This window comes from Nycticebus coucang, chromosome 5 (assembly GCF_027406575.1).
Source record: "Nycticebus coucang isolate mNycCou1 chromosome 5, mNycCou1.pri, whole genome shotgun sequence".
Classification (NCBI taxonomy): Eukaryota; Metazoa; Chordata; class Mammalia; order Primates; family Lorisidae; genus Nycticebus; species Nycticebus coucang.
The window spans coordinates 140,467,537-140,491,167 of NC_069784.1; the positions used below are offsets into that span (position 1 = coordinate 140,467,537).

At 39.3% G+C, this 23,631-nt stretch overlaps 1 protein-coding gene across 10 annotated transcripts in view; it reads left to right on the forward strand.

Annotated features, from left to right (window-relative positions):
• Positions 1-23,631, forward strand: part of AFDN (afadin, adherens junction formation factor) — a 156,626-nt gene that overhangs the window by 71,077 nt on the left and 61,918 nt on the right. For all 10 annotated transcript variants that reach the window (XM_053591037.1, XM_053591038.1, XM_053591040.1 and 7 more), the window contains exons 7-11: positions 7,095-7,206; positions 8,272-8,439; positions 14,030-14,124; positions 15,929-16,191; positions 18,858-18,927. In XM_053591037.1, the coding sequence (XP_053447012.1) occupies positions 7,095-7,206; positions 8,272-8,439; positions 14,030-14,124; positions 15,929-16,191; positions 18,858-18,927 (708 nt within the window). The remainder of the gene's footprint in view (positions 1-7,094; positions 7,207-8,271; positions 8,440-14,029; positions 14,125-15,928; positions 16,192-18,857; positions 18,928-23,631) is intronic.

Genomic DNA, 23,631 nt, shown 5'->3' on the forward strand with positions numbered 1-23,631 from the left:
TTCTGATTGATGAAATTAGAGATTTTACTCTTTCTTTTTTCCTGGTTAGGTTGGCCAAAGTTTTATCTATTTTATTGATCTTTTCAAAAAACCAACTTGTGGATTATTGATCAGTTGTATAATTCGTTTGTTTTCAATTTCTGATTTTGGTTATTTCTTTTCTTCTACTGGGTTTGGGGTTGGAATGTTCTTCCTTCTCCTGTTGCTTGAGATGTCCCATTAAGTTATTAACTTTCTCTCTTTCCGTTCTCTTGAGGAAGGCTTAAGTGCTATAAATTTCCCTCTTAGGACTGCCTCTGCAGTATCCCAGAGGTTCTGATACTTCGTGTCTTCATTGTTGTTTTGTTCCAAAAAGTTGATGATTTCCTTCTTAATCTCGTCTATAACCCATCTATCCTTCAGCATAAGGTTGTTTAGTTTCCATGTTTTTGTATGGGTATGCAGGTTCCTGTTGTTACTGAGTTCAACTTTTATTCCATGATGGTCTGAGAAGATGCAAGGAATAATTTCTATTTTTTAAAATGTGCTGAGGTTAGATTTGTGGCTTAGGATGTGGTCGATTTTGGGGTATGTTACGTGGGCTGATGAGAAGAATATGTATTCAGTTTTGTTGGGATGAAATGTTCTGTAGATGTCTGTTAAGTCCAGATGTTGAATGGTTGAGTTTAAATCTAAGATTTCTTTGCTTAGCTTCTTTTTGGAGGATCTATCCAGCACTGCTAAAGGGGTGTTAAAATCTCCAACTACTATGGAAGTGGAGGAAATCAAGTTGCTCATGTCTGTTAGAGTTTCTCTTATAAATTGAGGTGCGTTCTGGTTGGGTGGATAAATATTAATAATCGAAATCTCATCATATTGAGTATTACTTTTAACAAATAAGTGTCCATCCTTATCTTTCCTTATTTCGGTTGGTTTAAAGCCTATTGCGTCTGCGAATAGGATTGCAACACCTGTTTTTTCCTGCTTTCCATTTGCCTGGAATATAGATGACCATCCCTTCACCTTGAGTCTATATTTGTCTTTTAATGTAAGGTGCGATTCTTGTATGCAGCAGATATCTGGCTTGAGTTTTTGTATCCAGTCCACCAACCTGTGCCTCTTTAGAGGACAATTTAAACCATTCACATTAGTTGAGAATATTGGTAAGCCTTTTGAGAGTCCGGTGGACATTTTTAATCCTTTTGTGACTGTGGAAGTTGGAATTTGATCAAAATTTTCTGGGTGGGTTTACTTTTGTGGTGGAGGATTACGTTGATCTTTATGAAGGATAGGTCTGAGACTATTCCTGGAGAGCTGGTTTAGTTATGGCAAATTTCTTCAACATGTGAATGTCATTGAAGTATTTAATTTCTCCATCATAAAGGAAACTCAGTTCAGCTGGGTACAGGGTCCTGGGTTAAAAGTTATTTTGATTTAGGAGATTAAAAGTCGATGACCATCCTCTTCTAGCTTGAAAGGTTTCAGCAGAGAGATCTGCAGTTATTCTAATATTCTTCCCCTTGTAGGTGATGGTTTTCTTTTGTCTGGCTGCTTTCAGAATTTTCTCCTTCATATTAACTTTAGTACAATTGATTATGATGTGTCTGGGAGATGTCTTATTCGGGTTGAGTCGTGCTGGAGTTCTGAAAATGTGTGCTATCTGAATTTCAGAATCTCTTGTCATGTCTGGAAAATTCTCCTTCATAATCTCATGGAGAAGAGACTCTGTGCCTTGTGAAGCCACTTCGTGGCTTTCAGGGATCCCTATAAGACGAATATTGGTTTTCTTCGAATTATCCCAGAGCTCTCTGAGAGAGTGATCTGTTTTTGCCTTCCATTTCTCTTACTCTTTGCGAGTTGCGAGTGTTCCAAATCTTTGTTTTCAATGTCAGAAATCCTTTCTTCTGCTTGCTCTATTCTGTTACTGAGGGATTCTACTGTGTTTCTTAGATTTTTGAGGGCTGCAACTTCTTGTCTCAATGTATCAAAATGTTTGGTCATTTGGTCTTTGAATTCCTTGAATTCTTGATACATCTTTTGGGTTACTGCTTGGAATTCTAATTCGATCTTATTTGCTATCCAGATTCTGAATTCGATTTCTGACATCTTAGCTATTTGTTTGTGCATGGGATCTTGTGCTGTGTCTGCCCCATTGTTCCTTGGAGGAGTTGATCTAGTCTAATTATTCATATTGCCAGAGTTTTTCTGTTGATTTCGCCTCATGATTGTTTTTCACTGTTGCCTCTGGCTGTCCTCAGACTTGGGGAGGTGTCTCTCCAGGATTAGACCCCAGCGGGATCACTCTATTGTTGCTGGATCTTTGTAGGGAGTGATCCTGTTTAGCTCCTCTGGGGCTGCCCCAGCCAGGGAGTTCTGGTTGTGGGAGCAGGTCCGGAGTGTGACACACCCGTATCCAATAACAGGGTAGGGGGGTGGTGCACACGGTTCTGGGAGTGCCTGGCGCCCAGTGACTTTGGCACACATGGCCCAAGGCTCCAGTAGTCTCTGGCCAGGAGAAGGGCTCCACACAGAGGCAGGGAGGGCTCCAGAGGGCACATGGCTACCAGAGTCCCTGGCCAGATGAACGGGCTGGTGTGGAGGCAGGGAGGGTACAGGAGGGAGGACGTGGGGTTGCATGGCTCCTGGAGGTCCTGGTCAGGGCGTGCGGAGGTCCGGCGGACACCGATTGCGGGTCGCGGCCCCATTCTGTCACTTTGTTAAAAAACACAACAAAACAGCATCATCTGTGAAATGCAATAAAACAAAGCACAGTAAAGAGGAGTATGCCTTTACGTTTTAAAAATACCCTATTTTTGTTATAGTAGTCTCATAAAGTGAGACAAGGAACTGCTGTGTGTGTATCATACAAGCCTATATAGAGGAAGGTCAGTGTGGGGCTGTGACACACCGGCTTGCAGTCAACCCCCATAAGAGCAGGAGGGAGAATAGAAGACTTACCATGTCTTGTTACAATTAAGATGTGAAGCTCCTTATAAAATAAATGTATCACAAAAATTCAGTTCTCCTACAGTAGTTTTTTTCTTCCTTTTGCTTTTTCTGTATTTGAATTTTTTTTTTTTTTTTTTTTTACAGAGTTTGTGTTATTCAGAATCAGAAGGAAATACAGCAAAGCTCATTTTATCGTGGGGATGGGAGAAGAGAGATGAGTCTGAGTACATGGGTATTTGGTAATTTGATGCAGGTTTTTATTTCTTTGGCTTTGTTAGTAGGAAATAGGAAGAAATAGTATTGATAAATTTAAAGGACAAAAGGTTCTCCAAGAAGGGAAATAAAAAAAAAAATACTTCTACTTCTGAATAGTAAGGTTCATAGGTAAAGTAGCTGTCACCACCTGAAATTCATTGACAAGGTATAAGGCTGGAAGGTTATGTAGGTGAGATGGTCATGTATTCTCTGTGAGGGAATAATACTTGAGGTAGAGGATGTGCTGTGCATTTTCCTCATAGCAGGTGAATATGAGGTAGAGAAAAGCCCTTTTATAATTCTAAGGCTTGTGAGATAATTACTTTTCTTTTCAGAAGAAACATATGACAAATGTTATATATATAGGAGACATAATTTACCTATGGAATAATTTTAAATCCATGGATATGATGGATTTTGTTAAGTTTGTTTTATACTTAAAATTGGTTATTAGCTCTTAGCAAGGTGGCGGTATAAATAGAGTCTGCGTTACTTGACATAGGCCTAACTCTTTCCAGCTGTGTCCCCCTGGAGGGCTGTGGACTGTAAGAATACCTTTGTTGCACCTGATACTGTTCAAGTTATTTGCTAAAGGAATGTTTTTCTTGTTAAGTATATATAAGCCTATTTAATAGTATCATCAGTTCCATAAAATTGCATGTGATATAGTGTGTAATAGTACTTTTACAGCATTTAATCCTTTCAATGATTTCTGATTGAAACTTTACTGATAAAAATGAGAAAGTGATAGGACAACTGAATCAGGGTTTGATGTTGTGCAAGTTTTGGCTTTTATTACAGTCCCTTTGACGTCATTTGATGACTTCTTTTGAAATTCTTTCTCAGTTTGGGTTTTCTGCTCTGTTATTGCCATAACAATTTTTTGTAAGCTTAGACAACACAAACTGGGAGTCGATTATTATTTTTATTTTGAATTAGAAATTCTTTATTTCTTGGCTTTTCATCTTATAAATAATACTATTTCATGTTCTTTGTATATTTTTAAGATCTATTTGTTTAATTATTCAATATATATTTAAGTTCCTTCTATTCGTTAGAAACTATGGTGGGATAATAAGAGCTGCCCTTAAAAAACTTACAGTAAAGGAAGACAGACATGCCATGAACTAGAAATACAAGCAAGGAGCTTTTATTAGAATGGAGGTCACTGAGGGCTTCCTAGAGAAGTTACTTAACTGAGTGATGGATGAAGGTCACCAGATAGCAAAGGTGGAGCGAGGGGGGCCCTGGAAGAGTGAGAAGTAGTCTCTGTCTGAGGACTGTGAGTGGTTCCCTGCTATTTGGCTCTTCCTTTTTAATGAAATATGTGCATTTTGCTGATTTTTAAATGTTAATGTTTGTGGAGCAGACATTCCTATCAAACAAATATTTCATCCCTATCAAAAATGTTTTAATGGAAACATAAAAAATTAATTTTTTATTAGTAAAACCAAATCATGTATTTCTTAAAATATACACATTTTACATGCCTTATTATTCATATTTTACACAAAATAGCCAGAAATAGAAAACAAAAACACTTAAACTACCTCATTTTAAATTGAAAATCTTTCTTCACATAGCTCTTGGAATAATGAACATTGTGAAATCATAATATATTCCAAAGTGAATTACTAAAGCAAATATGGGAAGTCATCCTCATTTGTCTCATGAGCTAAAAATAAAATTCTACCTCCTACACTGACTGAACAGACCCTCTCTTGGCGAAGGGGACCTCAGACAAACCTGAAACTGAGGTTCCTGGCCATCCAGGGAAAGGAGGTGGACACAGCTCGTTTCACCTCTTCTAGAGGTGCAGTCACACCTGCAGGCCATCACTGTGAGTCAGTGTGCCATGGCTGGCTCTATGATTAATAGAATTCCTTACCTAAAAATGTTTTTTTTTTCCTACTGATTCCAAACCTTTTCACCTATAACATGTAAGCCCTCTCATCCTGTGCTTGGAGACATCCTGCTTTTTGGAGCAAACCAATGTATACATTCCATGTATTGATTTATAATTTTAATAATTATAATTCTTGACTCTAAAATGTGTAAAACAAAACTGTAACCCATCACCTTCAGAACACTTTCTTAGGAACTTTTGAGATTATGAAGGGTCAGGTCATAGCCATACATATTCAGCTCAGAATAAACCTCTCTAAATTATTTTATAGAGCTTACATTTTGGGTCAACAATCTCAAAGGTATTTGGATTTATAGTTGTGAAGTAAAATAAAATCTTAAGCCCACTAGCTGACTGAATCCCATTTTTCCCAAGAGAACCCCAGAAATACCCTAAAGCTGATTTGCTGGCCATGAGACAGGAGGTCAGACATGTCATCCTACCCCGCCATGGCCTTTTCCATTTGGCTTTGAACGTTAGGCAAAGATTGAAACTAAAGAGATGAATGAAGGTCAGATCTTTAAGTAGTATGTGTTCTCAGCCAAGATACTGAATTTAATGCAAATGCTCTAAAGAAAGATTAATTTATCATAAGACTGATTAGTTTGTCCTTTTGAGGTAATTGAAGCAGTACAGAGAGAAAGTATAAGGTTCTATGGAAGAGTCTAATCCATTGGTGTGTGGACACTGTGGTACATTTGGGTGGTAAGATCTATTATGCTAACACCATTCCGTTAACTACAGGTTGAAAACAAAATTCAGATGCCAGTGACAGGCTTTCTCTTCCTGTTCCCTGTGACTGTGTTCTGGTCAGTGTTAGTGTTGTATTATGGTGAAGATGGCGCACGGGCCCATGGAGCATAGAAGGCTGTTGGGCAAGTGTTGTCTACTGCTCTGCTCTCTGATATGCATTTCTTGGAGCTTTCTTAGATGTTTAACAAAATTGTTTGGCTACAGTAAAAACATTTGTAATATAGCACTATGAATTTTTAAGAGTATGTTGAACATAGTATCTTAAAATAGTTGCTTAAAAAAATTTGTTGCGTGAATAAGTAGCCCCATAAAATACTTAAATGGTGTATTTAAAATGTATACATGAAGATAGATTATGTACAAGAAAAAGAAATCAGCCCTATTCTGGTTTATTGTGTGATAGTTACCCTAAAAGAGCCCATGTTGCCTGAGCCCACTTTATGAAAACTGTCCTGGTTGTTTGATGTGTAGTGGTGATTTTAAAAGATCCATGTTGGACCGGCTTGGTGGCTCACACCTATAATCCTAGCATTCTGGGAGGCCAAGGTGGGGAGTTTGCTTGAGGTCATGAGTTTGAGACCAGCCTGAGCAAAAAGCGAGATCTTGTCTCACTAAAAATAGAAAACTGAGGCAAGAGGATCACTTGAGCCCAAGAGTGGGAGGTTGCTGTGAATTATGATGCCATGGCACTCTACCCAGGGCAATAGCTTGAGACTCTGTCTCAAAAAAGTAAAAAAAATAAATAAATAAAATAAAATAAAAAAATAAAAGATCCATGTCGTATGAACCTACTTAATAAAAACCATTATTTGAATGTGAAAAGCTGGGTTAGGGATTAGGGAGTTTGAAATTGTAACAGTGAAACTGTCTTTCCTTAAGACTAAGAGGTTACTTAGAATTTAACCATTATATAAAATCTTTCCATATAAAATATTTTTATTAAATCATAACTGTACATTTATGGGGTACAGTGTACTGATTTGATATACAATGTGGAATGCTCACATCAAACTGATTAACATAACCATCACTTCACTTACTTAAAAAAGCTCACACACTCGTAATAGTTCTTTTTAGGGGACCAGTTAAGTAAAAACTATCAAATGAGCTAGCTTAACTTTCTAATATAAATTATTTCCTTCATTTTCATTGATGATTATTTGATGAATGAGAATTTGTAGTGCTCGATGAATTTGATTGTTTAAATCCTTGCTAATGTGCTAATGTTGACAGTTACTTACTTACTTTTTAGGTCATGCTTCCTCCCGGGTCTCAGCATTCTGATGAGAAAGGTGCTAAAGAGGCCATCCTTGATGACGATGAGTGTCCCTTACAGATCTTCAGGGAATGGCCCAGTGACAAAGGTAAAGAGTGATTTTTGTTTGTTAAAGGATTACTGACTTTGGATTTGTATGGATATACCAGTTGTTCAACTTATCAGATGATTCAGGAGATGTATACATGAATTTTTTTTTGGGAGGGGAGGGGATGGGGCCGGGGTTGAACCCACCACGTCCGATATATGGGGCTGGTGCCCTACGCCTTTGAGCTATAGGCGCCGCCCACGTGAATATTTTTTAATGGATGTTTTCTTGTGTAGCTGTTTTTCTTCTTTGTGGACTTGTTGGGTGGCTCCTAGGGCCACGCTCAGATTGCCTGAATCTCCTATGCAGACCTTAACAGTTACATGGCAGGTGAACAGCAGCTCACGGAAAAGCCAGAGTATTAGCACTGCATCAAGAAGGGGAAGATCATTGTCATGAATTGACTGTTGCTCAATAGAAAACCTTTGCATTAGTAAGGATATCAGTGTTTATTGCCAATTTATTATGTCAGTATTAAATGTAGGTTGGTAGTTTTAAAATACAAAAAAAAAAAGAAAAGAAAATACTAGCAAGCAAGCAGATTTCTAACCTCTTGAAAACACTTGGTTAGTACTTTTTTAAAAAGGTATAAAGTTAAACTTTATTAAAGTCAAATTGCCTTGAATTCAGGGTTAATTCAGTGGAATTAAATAAAAATCATATCAACTAAAATATATTTTATGTATTTATGCTGTATATAATTTGTGTGTGAATATGTTTTTATGTGTCTGAGTATATTATCATAAGGTTGTTTACTAATATAAGCCTTCATTTATTCTTAGATGATATGTTGTGTTGTTTTTCAAGCATATGATATCCTTGGGTAATTTAAAATAATTTTTGAAAATTGCTTGTTGGAGCTTTTCAGAACACACCATGAAACTAGTAATTCTTCTTTTGTGTAAAAGTAGAAGTTGGGGAAGATTTGGTTCAGTGATTCTTTGGCAGATGTTATCAAGTTTCGTTCTTCTTATTGATGATAACTCTTTGTTTAGTAGACTGCCAGTGAGCTGGCCATCCAGGCCAACCTGGGTCTCTTGATGATTTCCAATGTTACTGTTCTAGGGATTCTAGTCTTTCAATTGAAGAGGAGGCCACCAGATTACATCCCAAAGAAAACAAAGAAACATCTGGAAGGGAAGCAGCTGAAAGGGAAGGAGAGAGCTGATGCTGCTGGCTATGGCTCTGCCCTTCCCCCTGAGAAACTGCCGTATTTAGTGGAGTTAAGCCCAGGTGAGGCAGCTGGTCATACTGGGAAATGTGCATGCATTTTTAGCTTTAAGTGCTTGTACTTTGTCATGCATCTTATTTAAGGGGCCTTTATATTGGGCTGACTTAATGTTTTTAGACCTTTTTTTTTTGGTCAAAAAACTAAAGGTTATGCATAAAAATAAAATTTGCATGGACAAAAATGAGTATTAAGAAAAAAATTAAAATACTATATAGTTTTAAGAGAGTTTAAAATGATTTTTTCCAAGATAACTTTTAATTAAAATAATCTCCTAAAAATGACAAATTGAAATTTACTCTCCTGGGGCAGATTTAGTAGAGATGTGTTTGTGTGTGTAAAATCTTACCCCGTATAATGTCTAAAAGAATACATGTCTTTAAATTTTGTAGAACATCTAAGAAATTCATTTAGTGAGAGGAAAGCTGTTTGATTTTAAAATGATAAGGGGCTAGGTTTATTTTAGAACTCTCAAGGGCTAAAGCTGTTGTCTCAGGTTAGCCATTAGAGAGAGGAATACATTGACATTCTTAAAGAAATGTTTTCTATACATACACATCCCTATATAGTGTTGTATATATTTGTGTTTATGTGTGCTACATATAACATACTTATCATTCAGCTAAAATTACCTAATTTGTTTAACTTGTGTTATGTGACCTGCGTTATAAAATGCTCTGAAGATCATTGTTACACCCCTTTTCCAAACTGCATTTGGATAAAGCTCAATTAGTAATCATGGAAAAAATTAGCAGAAAAGTATATCAGCTGTGGAGATAATATAGGGTTCCATGGGTATGAATTGTGGTTTTTTGAGTATATATTTTTATTTACAAGGTTTGTTTAGTTTCTTATAGTTAAGTTATAATTAACTAATGATTAGATGTGGTATTTGTTGTCTAGCAGTCGAATGGTACAGCTAGGTTCTCTTGGTACAGGAAGTGACAGTATTGTTTTGATAGTACTCTATGGTCAGTGGTGTGTGGTTTTTATACATTAAAAAGTTAGATTTGAAGACTTTTTATAATTGATTAGGTATTTCCAAGGAATATATTAGTAACTGCTTTGTCCCTTACTTCTCTGGCTAGAAAATTGATTTGCAGTTTGTTTTCTTTCTATAGTTTAGAAGCACGTTCCAGTATTACTGGGTGTCTCTGGTGTGAAAGGTGATTGGTACTTGGTCGTCCCAGAAGAAGGATGGCAACAGTGAGGCAGCCATATGCTTTTTAACTTAAAATTTTTTAGAATATTTTTTAGGCATTGATTCTGCCCTTTACATTTTTACATTAAATGCTGAAAAGTAGCAATTGTTTTCCCCAAATCCATGTATTTGAGGATTAATGGGTGTTAGCTGTCAGAGAAAGTGGTAAATTGTTGCTAACAGAGTAATTTTCAAATGAGTAATAGGAAGTTTATTTTGGTGGATAGAGAGGCAGGATGAGAATGGATTCCTTCGTTCGTTTGACCAGTATTGACCAGTATTTACTGAATGCTTAACCATTTGTCACATACCGTTTTGTGCCATGGGTTTGGAGCACCAGCAAAACAGGTTAATAAAACCATTGACCTCAGGAATTTATATTCTAGTGGGAATTGTTATTTGGACTGCTTGTTTTACACTTGTGGAAGTGTATAGAAGTTTTTTATAGGTGTGAAAAGATGGCAGATTGTAGATACTCTGTTCTACCTTCCACCACAATACCACAACAACCTGTATCACATGCTTGTTAATACATTGCTTTCCTCAGGGCACTCCACTACCTTAAGTCAGCATTTGTTGACCTTCTGCTGTAGGCAAAGCAGTGCACCATAGAGGTGAATAAGATTGTTCCTGCTTGCCTTCCCGTGACTCAGTGAGGAATGACTCCATCTCTAGTCTAGAGAGACTGCTGGACTCCTGCTGAGCTGTGGACTGCTTGGGACTGGGTAGTGTTATTTGTTGTTCTACAAATGCCTAAAGTTCAGGTGTCTGACTAATGTCTGGAGGTGAACTCACTGGTGGTGGCAGGCCTGAATGCTAGGCCAAGGTCGTTCTTACACCAAAGCCATGGTTTTTTACTGGGGCATGATGTCTTTTTAGGTTTTCATTATTTGTTTACAGCATGCTGAATGAAATTGATCTATTTTCCATTTTTAAGAAAATAATGTTCATACATAATGATTTGTAATGATTCATAAGTAGCTTATTGCCACTGTGTGAGCCAAACAAAACATCTGTCCTCAGTGTTGTGAGGTCTGCTAGGTGTGTATAGGAGTTTTTTTGAGATGTGGATGTGTACGCATTGTCTTTTGGAAGAATGGGGAATAAATGTTATTTTTTTCTTGCTTTGGAGTTGAATATGTTCTTTGAGCAGAAGCTGTCAGCCATAGGGGTGGTGGCCCTCTGTGGGGCCTAACTCAACTAACTCAACTGTTGCTGTCTTGCTGCTCGGCGACTCACCTGTTGTCTTGCTGTTTCCCTTAACGTTCTGTATCGGTTTCTAAAACACCGGCTGGAGCACGGGTATAGTCTTGTCCTCACAGCTCTGAGCGCTAATGGGTGAAATGTACGCTTTCTTTCTTTGAAACATGTCTCTTCCCCTCCTCCTCTCTTGCGCCTGTTCTGCATGGCCTCTGTCCTGCTGATGCTGCCTTCACCTGGGTCCTGGCATGTGTCTTAACCCCAGGGAGAGGGAATCACTTTGCCTACTACAGCTATCACACTTATGAAGGTAATGGTATGCTTAATACTACTTTTATGACTACAGCACTAACAAATTTATGGGGAAAATAATGTTCACTGACTGAATATTTTATGCATCAGTTTTTTAGTTGATGTAAATAACCTATTTTATGTGCTAGCATAAGAAGAAATTTAATGTGCTATCATTAATTTGTACCTAGGAAGTGTTCCATATCCAGAATTCATTTCATTTACCAGAAGCTTATTTTGCTGCCTTGTTTTCTCAGGTTCACCCTGGGAAGCAGCATTGGCTGTATAGAATTGTGGAGTAAGGACAAAGGGCTGTTTAAAGGTTCTTCTTGGGTTCTGTTCACCAGTCTGTCTCTCCTCCTGGGTAGAATGTGGAAGAAAGCATTCTGTAGAAGCACTGCTGGGTACGAGGTGGTGGTTTAGATCTGTCTCTGCTTTCTGGAGAAAAGCAGACTGTATTGACTGTAGCTATCTGTTGGGAAGAAAGGTGCTCAGGCCCTTTGGGAAGAAATTAACTATTTGTGGGATACTTTTTGAGGAAGGGGAGAAAATACAGAATTTTTGTTGTAGCCAACAGTTTTATGCGTTTGCTACTGCCTGTGGGTTGATGACCATAGTTTTAAGAAGAAGGAAGTGCACGATTACATCCTCCTTCTCCCCAGCTCATACCAAACACCATTTTACTCACTAAACCCTGTGGTTACCATTTAGGGTCCTCAGTATCTATAAAGGCTTTAACTATTGTTTTCTCTTATTACTGTGAAGTGGTAATAAGAGACTGGGCAGGAAGTTTATTTCTGATGTCTCTGCTGGTGGGTTCCCTTGAGGACAGAGGGTGAGTAGGGGAGGCTGGGGAGGCATCTGCACCTCTCCCTCCCTGCGTCTCTGGGTCTTTCCATGTGGACCAGTGTGTGGCTTCTTTGTGTCACCTCCCAAGACACCTTTCAGAAACACAGTTCAAAAGAACGTGAATGTAAAGTTTTCTTTCATTCCTAAACAGACGTGCTTTTCATTTTCTTACATTTTTAACTTTGCATTGAAACAATTGTAGTTTCACATGATTATTTATTCCTTTTGCTTCTTCATAATTTGTGGTGATTTCTGTGTTGACTATATTGTATTATTCTGTTTTCGTTATCTTTTAGTATAGTTACTCCCGGTGAACGTAGTAAGTCTTCTTTAGAAGTGACATATGTGGACCATGCGCTGAGTGCTCAGTGCCAGGGTAAAGAGATTTTTTTAAAGTCCCAAAGGAGATTGGAGCCAAGAGAGAGGAGGAATAGAAGTCATCTTCAAATGTGATTAGTGGCATTATTATGAAAAAGTAGATGGGGAGGACAGAAGAGGGACACGTTTCTTCACAGGGGTGTTCGTTGGAACTATAAAATAAAATGGCAAATGTTCCTGGGGTTTGGGACTCAGCAGGTCTGGGAGGACACTGTGTGCAGGAGAAGCCCTGAATGGTTTGGGGATTTGTTCTGATAAAGACTTTATTGGAACAGCTGGAGTTGAAAATTAAACATTCCAGCATCGTGTGAAGTCACACAAATGATAACTCTGCTTTTAAATGTGTGTCAGGTGTTGGTGCTGCTTAAATACTTCAGTCATCTTACCTTCGCTCAGCTTACCTTCACCCATATGTCACAGATTTCTGAATATTTCTAAATATTTTAGAATTAGAAAATTTTTTCATTAGAGTATTACTTTGTATACCCGAAAATATCAGTTCTCATAGAAGTTGCATATTCAGGGTGGCTTTTGTCTGTGACAGTTGAGATCTCACCACCACTAAGATTTTGGGAGTCTAAAACTCAGGATGCCTGCTCATACCCTCTAAACTTCTCTAACTTTTGACGCTCCCAAATCTTACATTCCTAATCCCATGACTAGAGATTTTAACTGGCTGCTGACTCAACGACTGTAATAGGCGAGTCACGGTGGGTCAGGGAGACGCTCACGTGGCCTGTGAAGGAAGCCTCCCCTGGTGTATTTGCAGTGCTGGACTGACCATCATGGCTGTGGTGCTAATGTTGAACTTGGAAACTGTATCATAATTCATAAATTCTTTGAGGCACATTTTTCTCATGTGTTAACCACTCTGAAATCGGAGTAAATCTTCAGTGGATGTCTTGATTAACTGGGCTATAGTCGATGGGAAGTAAGCAAACATGTCTGGGTGTAAATGGGACCAGGTCTTTGGCACAGCTGCTGCTGCTTCCTCCTCCTCCCCACGCCTTCCGTATCACAGAATCTCACACTCAGGGAATTTAAAAGTTCCTGTTGTTCATAAAGGCCTACAATGACAAAAAAAAAGTCAGTCGTCTTTTGTACTCTTCACCCTGGTTCCACTCTAGGGAGCTAAGCACTTTTAACAGTAATTCTGAATCAAGAACGGCCATGGGAATTACTTGGGGAAATTATCAAGGAGACACGTGTCAGGCTCCATCTTTGAGGACTTTGATCCTGTTTAAATCCCTGTTGGCAGTGCCACACTGCCTCGGGGCTGGAGGAACTGCTTGCCCTGAGGGTGGCCAGTTTCCTATCAGGAAGGTCTGGGCAGAACTGAAGGCCTCTGTGTCTTTAAACTTCATTTTGCTAATACAGATAGTTGTTAGTGTATAGTGTAACAATTCCACAGAATTGTTAGTGAAAATTTCTTTTTATGTAGTAAGAACATACTTTATAATACTTTATATTAAATAGAAGCTGATGTGTTTCTTAATTTGAATTTCCTGTATCTAACTTGTTACATTGTTTTATATGTTGGAGAGTTCTTTGAAAAGAAATCTTAAGTGAGAATAGTACTTTCTAAGATAGAAACTTTGGGGATTTTTTTTGTTTCAAATGATGTGACAAGAACATTAGACTTTGCAAATGGAGCTGTCTTCCTTCTCTTCTCGCAGATGGCTCTGACTCCAGAGATAAGCCAAAGCTCTACCGCCTCCAGTTAAGTGTGACTGAAGTTGGGACAGAAAAGTTGGATGACAGCTCTATCCAGGTGCGCAGTCGTGATGCAGTGCTGAGGCTCCTGCTGCTCCTCTTGTGTTTCAGGAGGCGCAGTGCGTGGCAGAGAGCCTGCCACGTGGTAACGAATGAAGGAATTAAAATTATAGATTTTCTATTTAAATGTATATTTGCCATGTAAGATATACTCCCATGTATAAAGTGCACTCACATTTTTGGCTCAAACTTTCAAGAAAATGTACCTTGAGAAACTGGCCAGCTCTCAGCCAGGAGAGAGAGAGATGTCTGGGGAGAGCTAATTCTCCCCTGGTAAGTGTACAGATCATACCACTCTCCCGTAGCCTCCCTCTCTGTGAAGGGTGCCCCTTCCCTCTCTTCCTGGAGCCTTTCCTCCCTGCCACGAGGGGGGGCACAGCTCCACTGCACTGGGCCTCAGGTCTTAGGCCAAACCCTGTGTAGCCACACACTGACTCACCAGCCCTGTTACTACCCTCTTTCATGATCATAGCACTGAGCAAAGGCCGCTCCCACCCGATCCTGGACCCTCGCAGACTGGAACCTCATGTGCCTGGTAGGCCTATATGGGAGGTGCGGCAGTCCTGGCAGGCCTCCTGGGCTCCTGGTTCCTGAGTATACATATATACTACTCATGTATGGTGTGCATCCTTATTTTCCTCAGAAATTTGGGCCAAAAAGTGAGCATTATACATGGCAAAATACAGAACATCGTTTGTCAACTCAGGGTCATTTTACTCTTTAGTGAAAGAGCAGGGTGTGAGTTTATGGTCAAGCACTACCTTTAAAAACTTGGGCTCACATTCTTCTGCAATGCTTCCTTTTCTCTAAAAGATGGTGGTGATGGTGATGTTTTTATAGGTCTGCGTCACGGTTATAGGCAGTAACCTGTGCAGAAGTGCCTGTTACTGTGTCTGACACATAGCAGTAGGCATTCAATAAATTATACTTAAAACGCTAGCTGAACACAGTTTGCCTGTACTTAAAACAGATTTTAACACATTCTCTAAATTAGTGAGGTCAGGATTTGTCTCTTCCTTGAAGTCCAGTCCAGCCCAGGCACATCCCCCTTTGCTCTGTACTTTTGTTTCTCAGTTGTAGCGTGATGAGAGCATGTGGTGGTGGTCTCAGTTCTGTCCTTCCTTCCTTCATTCTTAGCACAGCCGTGACAAAAATAGGTATTTTCTGTCTGTGTTTTGAGATAGGATCTTGATCAATTGCCTAGACTGGGGTGCAGTGGTGTAATTGTAGTTCTCTATAACCTCCAAAACCTTGGCTCCAAGTGCTCCTCCCACCTCAGCCTACGTAGTAACTGGAACTACAGGCATGTGCCACCACACCTGGCTAATTTTTTTTTTTTTTAATATTTTGTAGAGACAGGGTCTCACTATGTTGCTCAGGCTGATCTCGAACTCTTAGACTTAAGTCAGCTTAAGTTGAACCTGTGGGTCGCGACCCCTTTGTAATAATGAAAATACATTGCAGCATTAGGAAGATTGAGAACCACTGCCTTAAGTGATCCTCTGGTGTCGGTTTGTCTGTTAAATTATCAAATGAATGTTTGTTAAGGTGTATGCTTTTTACTGCAAAGTTACAATATGCCTTAAGTTACTGCGTCCAAAAATAAAAGGTCTGTTTGACACTATTTTGACAGTGGAATTAGGAATTATACTATTGGGGGAAATCTGCTTTAAAAAAAGCACTTAAAATCTAGAACTTATCAGATTACATTTATCATAAAAGGGGTGCTCATAGTTTTGAAATTCTGTTTTTAAGTACGGTGTTCTTCCTGACGAGTTTCTTTGGTGTCCTTCTGTTTTCAGTTATTTGGTCCAGGAATTCAGCCCCATCACTGTGACCTCACCAACATGGATGGAGTGGTCACCGTGACACCTAGAAGTGTGGATGCTGAAACCTACGTGGAGGGCCAGCGCATCTCAGAGACCACCATGCTGCAGAGTGGCATGAAAGTGCAGTTTGGGGCCTCTCATGTGTTCAAGTTTGTGGACCCCAGCCAGGATCATGCTCTCACCAAAAGATCTGTGGATGGAGGCCTGATGGTTAAGGGTCCAAGACATAAACCTGGGTAAGTATTAGAGACCAGCCTTAGGATTTAGAATATTTTGATCATACCTAAGGTAATTTGAATTACACAAAGGTGACTTGGCTTTTTTTTTTTTTTCTTTCAGTTTAAAAAAGTCATGGTGGGGTTTGTGATTCTGGTTCATATTTTGTTAATTTGGATTGGGTTTAAAGGGAAGAAGACAGGAAAGTCTTAATTTCCTCTTAAAGTCAGAAGTTCTTACTGGTTTTAAATTTTATTTAAACTTTGATTTTTTTTTTTTTTTTTAGCCAGTATACTAAAACAGTGAGCGCCTGTGGCTCACTGAGTAGGGCACTGGCCCCATATTACCGAAGGTGGCGGGTTTGAACCTGGCCCCGGCCTAACTGCAACAACAACAAAAAATAGCCAGGCATTGTGGTGGGCACCTGTGGTCCCAGTTACTTAGGAGGCTGAGGCAAGAGAATTGCCTAAGCCCAACAGCTGGAGGTTGCTGTGAGCAGTGATGCTACAGCACTCTACCAAGGGTGACAAAGTGAGACTCTGTCTCTAAAAAAAAAAAAAAAAATTATAGTGTTCTATGTAATTATCCTATGTTACTAGGATTTTTAAATTTTTTATTGCGGTTCTTTTCTTGTGTCTTATAAGGAAATACATTAAGATCTTTTAGGAAATTTGGAATATTTTAGCGCCACCCAGTGTTCTTCTGAGGATTTACTTTGTGAGCCTGTTAGAGGGGGGAAATCTTTTCTTAATGACCGAGTAGTAAAACTTTGTGGGAGGGCATGTGACTTCTCTTTTGGTTATGATAATTTAAAGCTATAGTATATTGTTCAGCTACTTCATTATCACTTTTGCAGTTGACAGGATATTGATCTTGGGAAAATGGCTGCAGTAGCTTTTTTCTCATGCTTTTTAAAGTGACCGAAAAGTCCCCTGCAGCGTCAATTTTCCGCCCGATGAGCAGACGGCACAGCACATAGGTGTCTTTGCTGCACTGCCTTTCCAAGTGTTTTCTTTCACAGTGTACTGAGATCAGAGAGAAATGATTGTTACAGTCAAAGAAATATCAGAGTCATGTATAAGGTCACTTTAGACTTGTCCACCTACCCAGATACAGTACACCTGGGCCACGTTAAAGCTTGATGGAGGTAGCTTTGCAGGGGTGGTGGGGGGCGGTGGTGATTAAAATGCTATGCATGGTGTTGTAGATTTGTTATTCTAGGGCAGTGATTACAAATGGAATCAAAAAGGCATTGATTATACTCATTACTGTCTAGGAGAGGAAGTTGAGGGTGACCAGTGGGTATGTGTAGCAGTAGCAGGCAGCACAGGAGGTGACTGTCACTGTCCTATTCCCACTGTCAGATCAGGCAGCGGAGCCCATCTCCCCGCTCAGACTGGCGGGGCTCCACGGAGCGTTTCTGTCTCTGTGACTATCTCGCTGATAGGTGTTGACTATTTAATTTCATAAAACTTGGTGATGTATAAAGTTGTGTGCAGGAAGTTGATTATTTAGCTTTTAGTAGAAGCTTTTATTTTATTTATTTATTTATTTTCAGTTTTTGGCCGGGGCTGGTTTGAACTCACCACCTCCGGCATATGGGGCCAGCGCCCTACTCCTTTGAACCACAGGTGCCACCCAGAAGCTTTTATTTTTTAAAAGTTATTATTCATATTTTAAAGAATGATATTATTTTGTGTTACATGACACTTTTATTTTCTTCATGATGAGCTAGAGGAGGAATTGTACCTGCTTTTGTAATTTGAAAAATTGTTTTGAACTTCTGTATTACTTTTTTGTTTCATTCTATAGATTGGGCTTCATTGACTGTTTTAAGTTTCTGTGGTGTTTTGAAATTAGACTGTATAATTTTTCAAATATGGTAACAAAAGAGATTTCATTCTTTTTGATCACCTTGTGCAGAAATCCAGGACATTTAATTTACTGGTTCACCTTCATTGGCTTCCTGGTATTCAGGCTCCTGTCTCCTTGGGTTAGGTCTCTGATGAGTGATGAGAGGTTGGGCAGTGGAGGGAGGCTGGTACACGCAGCTTCATTGGTGCTGATAATTCCACTGCCCCAGCCTATTAGACATTTCAAGATGAGATTTTATCTATATTCTGAGCTAATTTTTCATAATGATGTGTTTAGAAATTTTGGTATTTTGAGCTATTTTAGGAATCCATTTAAACTAGGAAAACTCTTGATTTAATTACTAACATTATTAAAAATTTCCCATTTTTTCAATTTGTAGCCTAAGTAGTAATATCCCTGTGCATTAGGGAAAAAAATCATCCGATTGTGCCCTGCCTCCTGTGTGGTCCCCCTCCTGGATCCAGGAGTAGGGTTAAGCGCTCCTTAGTCTTTTGCATGTTGCTTCATTGTACACTGTCTGCAGCCTCAGTAGGTTCACGTAGTGAAGTAGCCGCTTTTCTTTACATTCAGTTTTTTAAATTTATAGTTTAAAAACTTATGATTCTGAGAGTATTCATTATGCACCAGCAAGAAAAATTCATGAGATTAATGATTTTTTTTGTTTTTCTATAAGTTTATGTATAGAAAATGAGGCAGTTTCTTGTAGATTGGGGTATTTAGCTAAACTCTTCCTTCTGTATTACCATGGAAGAGGCTGTGCCTTGTCATTTGAAAGTTATTAATTCTCTACTTATTCTTTTTATCCTGACAGAATTGTTCAGGAGACAACTTTTGATTTAGGAGGAGATATTCATAGTGGGACAGCATTGCCAACAAGCAAGGCAAGTAGTTATGTATGACCTGATGGGATTGTGTTTAACACTATCGGACACCGTGGATATCCCCTTTATCCACAAGGGGCACATTCAGAGATTCCCAGGGGATGCCTGAATCTCCAGAAAATATGGAGCCCTACATATGTACTGTTTTTTCCTATCTATATACGTAAGATAATTTATTTTATAAATTAAGCATAGTAAGAGGTTAACATCAATTAATAAAAATGGTATATTTATAGCAATATACTATAATAAAAGATATGTTAATGTATCTTTTTTTCTCACTTTTACTCATTCACTCTCAGAATATCTTTATTTATTGTACTCACCTATTTTCCGACCACAGTTGACTTCAGGTAATTGAAACCATGGAAATTAAAACCACTGAAATTTAGGGGGACTACTGTAATGGCAACATGCATGCAAGACTTCTTTACATGTGTATAAAAACAGACTTTGTGGTAGCTCATCAAACAGTGGTACAGGAAAGGAAGATAGCAGACTGTTCCTTTTCTCCAAGGCCAGGATATTGTGCTTTCTCTTCCCAGTGGAGCATATGTGTTGCTCCTTTATGTAACTAGCCCTTCTGGTCAGATTACCTGTAACCATAACATACTTCTGCACTTGTCTACCCCTCACTTTATATACTAGCATCAGTTAATGCTCTCAGGCACTTTGTTTCCACAGCGTCCCTTATCAGTTATTGAACTGTAACAGCAGCCATTTTATTTGTTTTATTTGTTTATTGGTTTGAGCTCACTTAGGCAGTTTGTTTGCTGGTCCTGCTGGTGGTCACTTGTGTGCCTGCATTCAAGTAGCAAGCCGGTTGGTGGCTGGATGCAGAGACATGTTCTGGCTGGAGGGAGGGCTGCTCTTCTCCGTGTGTCATCTCAGGTCCTCTCCATGGGACTTCTGCCCCATCGGGGCAGCCAGAACTCTGTGTGGTGCCTCGCAGGAACCAGGGAGCTTCCAGGTCTTCTTAAGGGGTCAGCCTACACGATACAGTGTTGGTTCCTCTGCTTTCCCTTGGCTAAAGCAGATTGCAGGAGAGCTGACTTCTCAAGATGTGGTTCTTCGGAGGCCACAATGCAGCTCCCTCCACAGTTCTGGAGTGCTCTTGTCAGCCTTGGAGCATGTTGAGCATCTCTGGTGTCCTCCGTGCTTAGACTCTCCACTCCCCAACTTTATGTTCTGTTCTCTACTCCTCTTGACTCTTGACCCTGGCACCCTCTTCAGCCCTGGCTGTCAGAACACGGATGGCCTCCCACTTCTCAGATGTGGGCTGTTTTGTCCTGTCCCACTTGTTAGGGCAGTTTCTAACTACCTCCTTTCCCTGGATATACCTCGTTTTGGCTTTGTGGGGTGTCACTTTCCTGATTCTTCGCCCACCAAATGGTGGTTCCTCCTTGGTCTGATTTGTTGTTGCCTCTTCTTCTTACGCTGAACCCTCAAAGTTGGAAGGGCTAAGGTTGCAGAGCTCGGGCCTTCTGTTTATGATCTTCCCTCAGTGACTTACCCTGCTGACTGATTTTAAATACGATTAATTAAAAAATTTTTTTTTGAGACAGAGTCTTACTTTGTTCCCTGGATAGAGTGGCATGGTATCATAGTTCACAGCAACCTCAAACTCTTGGGCTCAAGTGATTCTCTGGCCTCAACCTCCTGTGTAGCTGGGACTACAGGTGCCCACAACTCCTGACTATTTTTAGAGACAGGGTTTCTGGCTCAGGCTGGTCTAGAACTCCTGAGCTCAGACAATCCACCCGTTTTGGCCTCCCGGAGCACTAGGATTACAGGTATGAGCCACTATGCCCAGCTTCATTGGTTTTTAATTTTTATTTATTTATTTATTTTTATTTCAGATTAATACAGGGTACAAATGATTAGGTTACAGTGTTTGCATCTGTTAGGTAAGGCCCCTGTTGTCGGTGTGCCCTCACCCAGGAGGTGTGCCCTGTGCCTTTACATCATGCCCGTGAGGGGAGCACAGCAGTTCCCCTCCTCCTTCTCCCTCCCCCCACTTGAATTAAATTGAGTTTTTCTCTCATGTGGGCATATATTAGTTCATCTACTGGCTTCTTATTAGTATTGAATATATTGGATACTTTTTCAATCTTGCAATACTTTAATTTTTTTTTTTTTTTTTAAGAGACAATATCTTGCTTGTGGCATGGGCTGGAATGTATTGGCATGATTATAGTTCATTGAAACCTTGACCTCCTGGGCTCAAGTGATCCTCCTGGCTCAGCCTCCTGAGTAACTGGGACTACAGTCACATGCCATGATACCTGGCTAATTAAAAAAATTTTTTTTTGTAGAGAGAGTCTTACTATGTTGCCCAGGCAGGTCTCAAACTCTTGGCCTCAAAGCGATCCTCCCACCTGGACCTCCCGAAGTGCTGGGGTTACAGGCACGCACCACAGCACCCCATCTGGTGTTAATTACCACCTAATGTCTGCCCTTTGGCCCTGACCTTTCCAGACTCTTTTCTCTGAAGGCTTGCTTGATGTGTCCACTTGGGTGTCCTATATGTATTTCAAATTCAACGCAGCTAAAACCAGACTAGATTTTCTTTCTCAAGGAGACTTCTTTTTCTGATCCTTCCTCATCTTAGTAAATGACGCTACCATCCACAGCATTGATCTGATGGAAACCTGTTCCCAGCTCCCAGTTGGTCCCTCTCTGTCTTCAGCCTGTGAGTGCAGGGAGCGCTCTGCCCATCTGGCTCAGGCCACGGGAATCGTGGAGCAGGAAGGGCTGTGTAGCTTCCCTAGCAGTAACCCTTTGTTTGCCCAGTCTCTTATTCTCTTCACATGTTAAAAATACAAACTAGGTTCTGTCTCTGCCCTGCTTTCAAAGTGGCTTCTAACTCCAAATAATCAATTTTCTCTCTGGCCTGCCCAGCCTCTGTGACCTGACCCTGCCTCCTTCCGCTCTGTCTTACCTAGCCACTGCTCTGTTGGCTGACTCAGGTCCAGCCCTTTGGGGCTTTGTGCTCCCATCCACCTCTTTCCCATTTGAAGGCTTTTCTTGCACTGGTGTGTTTGTTTGTATCCTTGGTTTTCACATGATCGGCCCCTTCTTATCTCAGAACCCAGTTTAAAGCCACATATTTGACAAAGTTGTCCCTGAGCATCGCATCACTATCATACCCCACCTTACTAAATTCTTTGCGCAGCCTTTATTACCATCTGCCACTTGTCCTGTTTGTCTATTGACGATAGAATGTGAGCTCTGAAAGCATGGAACTTGCTTTTATATATCACTGCTGTATTCCTAGTGCTTAGAAAAGTGCCAACTGCATGAAAGACTCTGGAAATATCTTGTCAATAATAGAGTAAATGAGTACTTCAGGAGCTAAATAGAAATAGAATTGTCTTTATAAAGCAATGTTAGTTTCTTATGAAAATGTGTGTAGTCCACATAGAATACTTGGTAAAAAGAGGAAAAAAGGTTAAATGATGAAAATTGCTCACGCACACTTTATAGTCAGCCCTTGGTAATGTTTTGATGGATCCTTTTCTGAACTCTCTGAATTTATGTGTTCATTTATATGTGTGAACACAGTTGGATGTATTTTTCTTTCCACATACACCTAATCTTCAGTTTTTGTGAGCATTTTTTATGTACTTAAAATCTTTAAACAAGAAATCTAAAACTATGTAGTAGTATGCAAGCAAATAAGCATAACAATTTATTTATCCACTACCCTAATGCTAGTCATTTTATAACAGCCTTTTTTTACAGCTTATATAGTGCTATCATTCACTGATCAGGGGTTCTATTTCTGTAAATGTACCTTAGGTAAATAGTTATTGTGTGTGAATAGATGTTATCTGTAAACAGTTGTTATGTCACTTTGTTCTGAAAATTATTTTAAACAATGTTATAGCCTTGGTTTAATGAAAAATGATGAATAGACAACAAAGTGTTATATAGCCATCGCAGGTCTATAAAAATAAGTTGATATTGTGAGATGTTTATAGCATATGAAAAAGAATATTTTTACAAAATAAAATACTTTGCATTGTTCAAATAGTTCCTATTTATGGAAAATAATAAAGATATGTATAGCACTATGATAATCTCAAGGTGGTAAAGTAAGGATGATTTTTATTTTGTATTTATACTCAACTTCTTCAGTAAATAGATGTGATATAAGAAATTTTACATGAAATTTTTGCTACAGCAAATTTCGTTACATATAAATCTTTGATTTCGTTCTGATAATTTTCTTAATACAGATAACTTGTACTTTTTATTTGCCAAAAATGCCATACAAGTGGTTAGAAATGTGTCCTGTTTAGAGGTACTTAAATATACTGTGTCATCTTACCATATGATGTGTTTTTCCTTTTTGTTGATTTACAGCAAGAAATAAACCAGTTTCTATACTAAATTCATTAGGTATTGAGCTATAATGAGTAGCATTTCTAAATATGTTCTTAAAGGTAATAGAAGACCTTAACTCTTTGTGGTGGTACATATTTTCTCATGTTTTATCCTGATTTTAAAAGAACTTTCTGGAATAAAATCAATTGTTGCTGTCCTTTTTGAAAAATTATTGTGTATATGTACCAATTTTGCATGCCTGTATTTTAAAGCCAGCTCCCAGCTCTTTGAAAATGAAAGTGGCTAAGTGTTTTTATCGTTCTTTTAATGCCAGTGAGCTTCGGGCATATCCCTGTGGACATGGTGTCCTCAGCC